At 66.7% G+C, this 360-nt stretch overlaps 1 protein-coding gene across 1 annotated transcript in view; it reads left to right on the top strand.

Annotated features, from left to right (window-relative positions):
* Positions 1–360, top strand: part of LOC108802397 (immunoglobulin superfamily member 3-like) — a 67,416-nt gene that overhangs the window by 28,496 nt on the left and 38,560 nt on the right. The window contains exon 6 of the mRNA XM_018574257.1: positions 139–358. Coding sequence (XP_018429759.1) covers positions 139–358 — 220 coding nt within the window. The remainder of the gene's footprint in view (positions 1–138; positions 359–360) is intronic.

Here is a 360-nt window from a genome sequence, read left to right as displayed (position 1 = left end):
GGGATGGGGTAAGTTGCCCTGTGGGGGGATGGGGTAAGTTGCCCTGTGGGGGGATGGGGTAAGTTGCCCCGTGGGGGGTAAGTCGTCTGCGCTGGTGGCATGCGTTCGCTGACTCTCTCTCTCTCTCTCCTGGCGCAGGGACGTCCCTCACCGTCACCGTGGCGGCACACTCCAGCTCGGTCCTGGAGGGATCCCGCATCGGCCTGACCTGTTCTGTGGCCTCGCTTGCCGGGCCGCACAGCCGCATCTCTGCCTCCTGGCACCTGCAGGACAAGCAAAGCCGCCAGCGGGAGGTGATTCGGCAGGACCGCGATGGCGTGACCTGGGCTGGCCCGATGTACAGAGAGCGAGCGGCTTCCG

This window comes from Nanorana parkeri, unplaced genomic scaffold, assembly GCF_000935625.1.
Source record: "Nanorana parkeri isolate BGI_ZX_2015 unplaced genomic scaffold, ASM93562v1 scaffold2841, whole genome shotgun sequence".
Classification (NCBI taxonomy): domain Eukaryota; kingdom Metazoa; phylum Chordata; class Amphibia; order Anura; family Dicroglossidae; genus Nanorana; species Nanorana parkeri.
The sequence above is the reverse complement of the archived record's forward strand: the minus strand, read 5'-3'. Positions and strand labels throughout refer to the sequence as shown.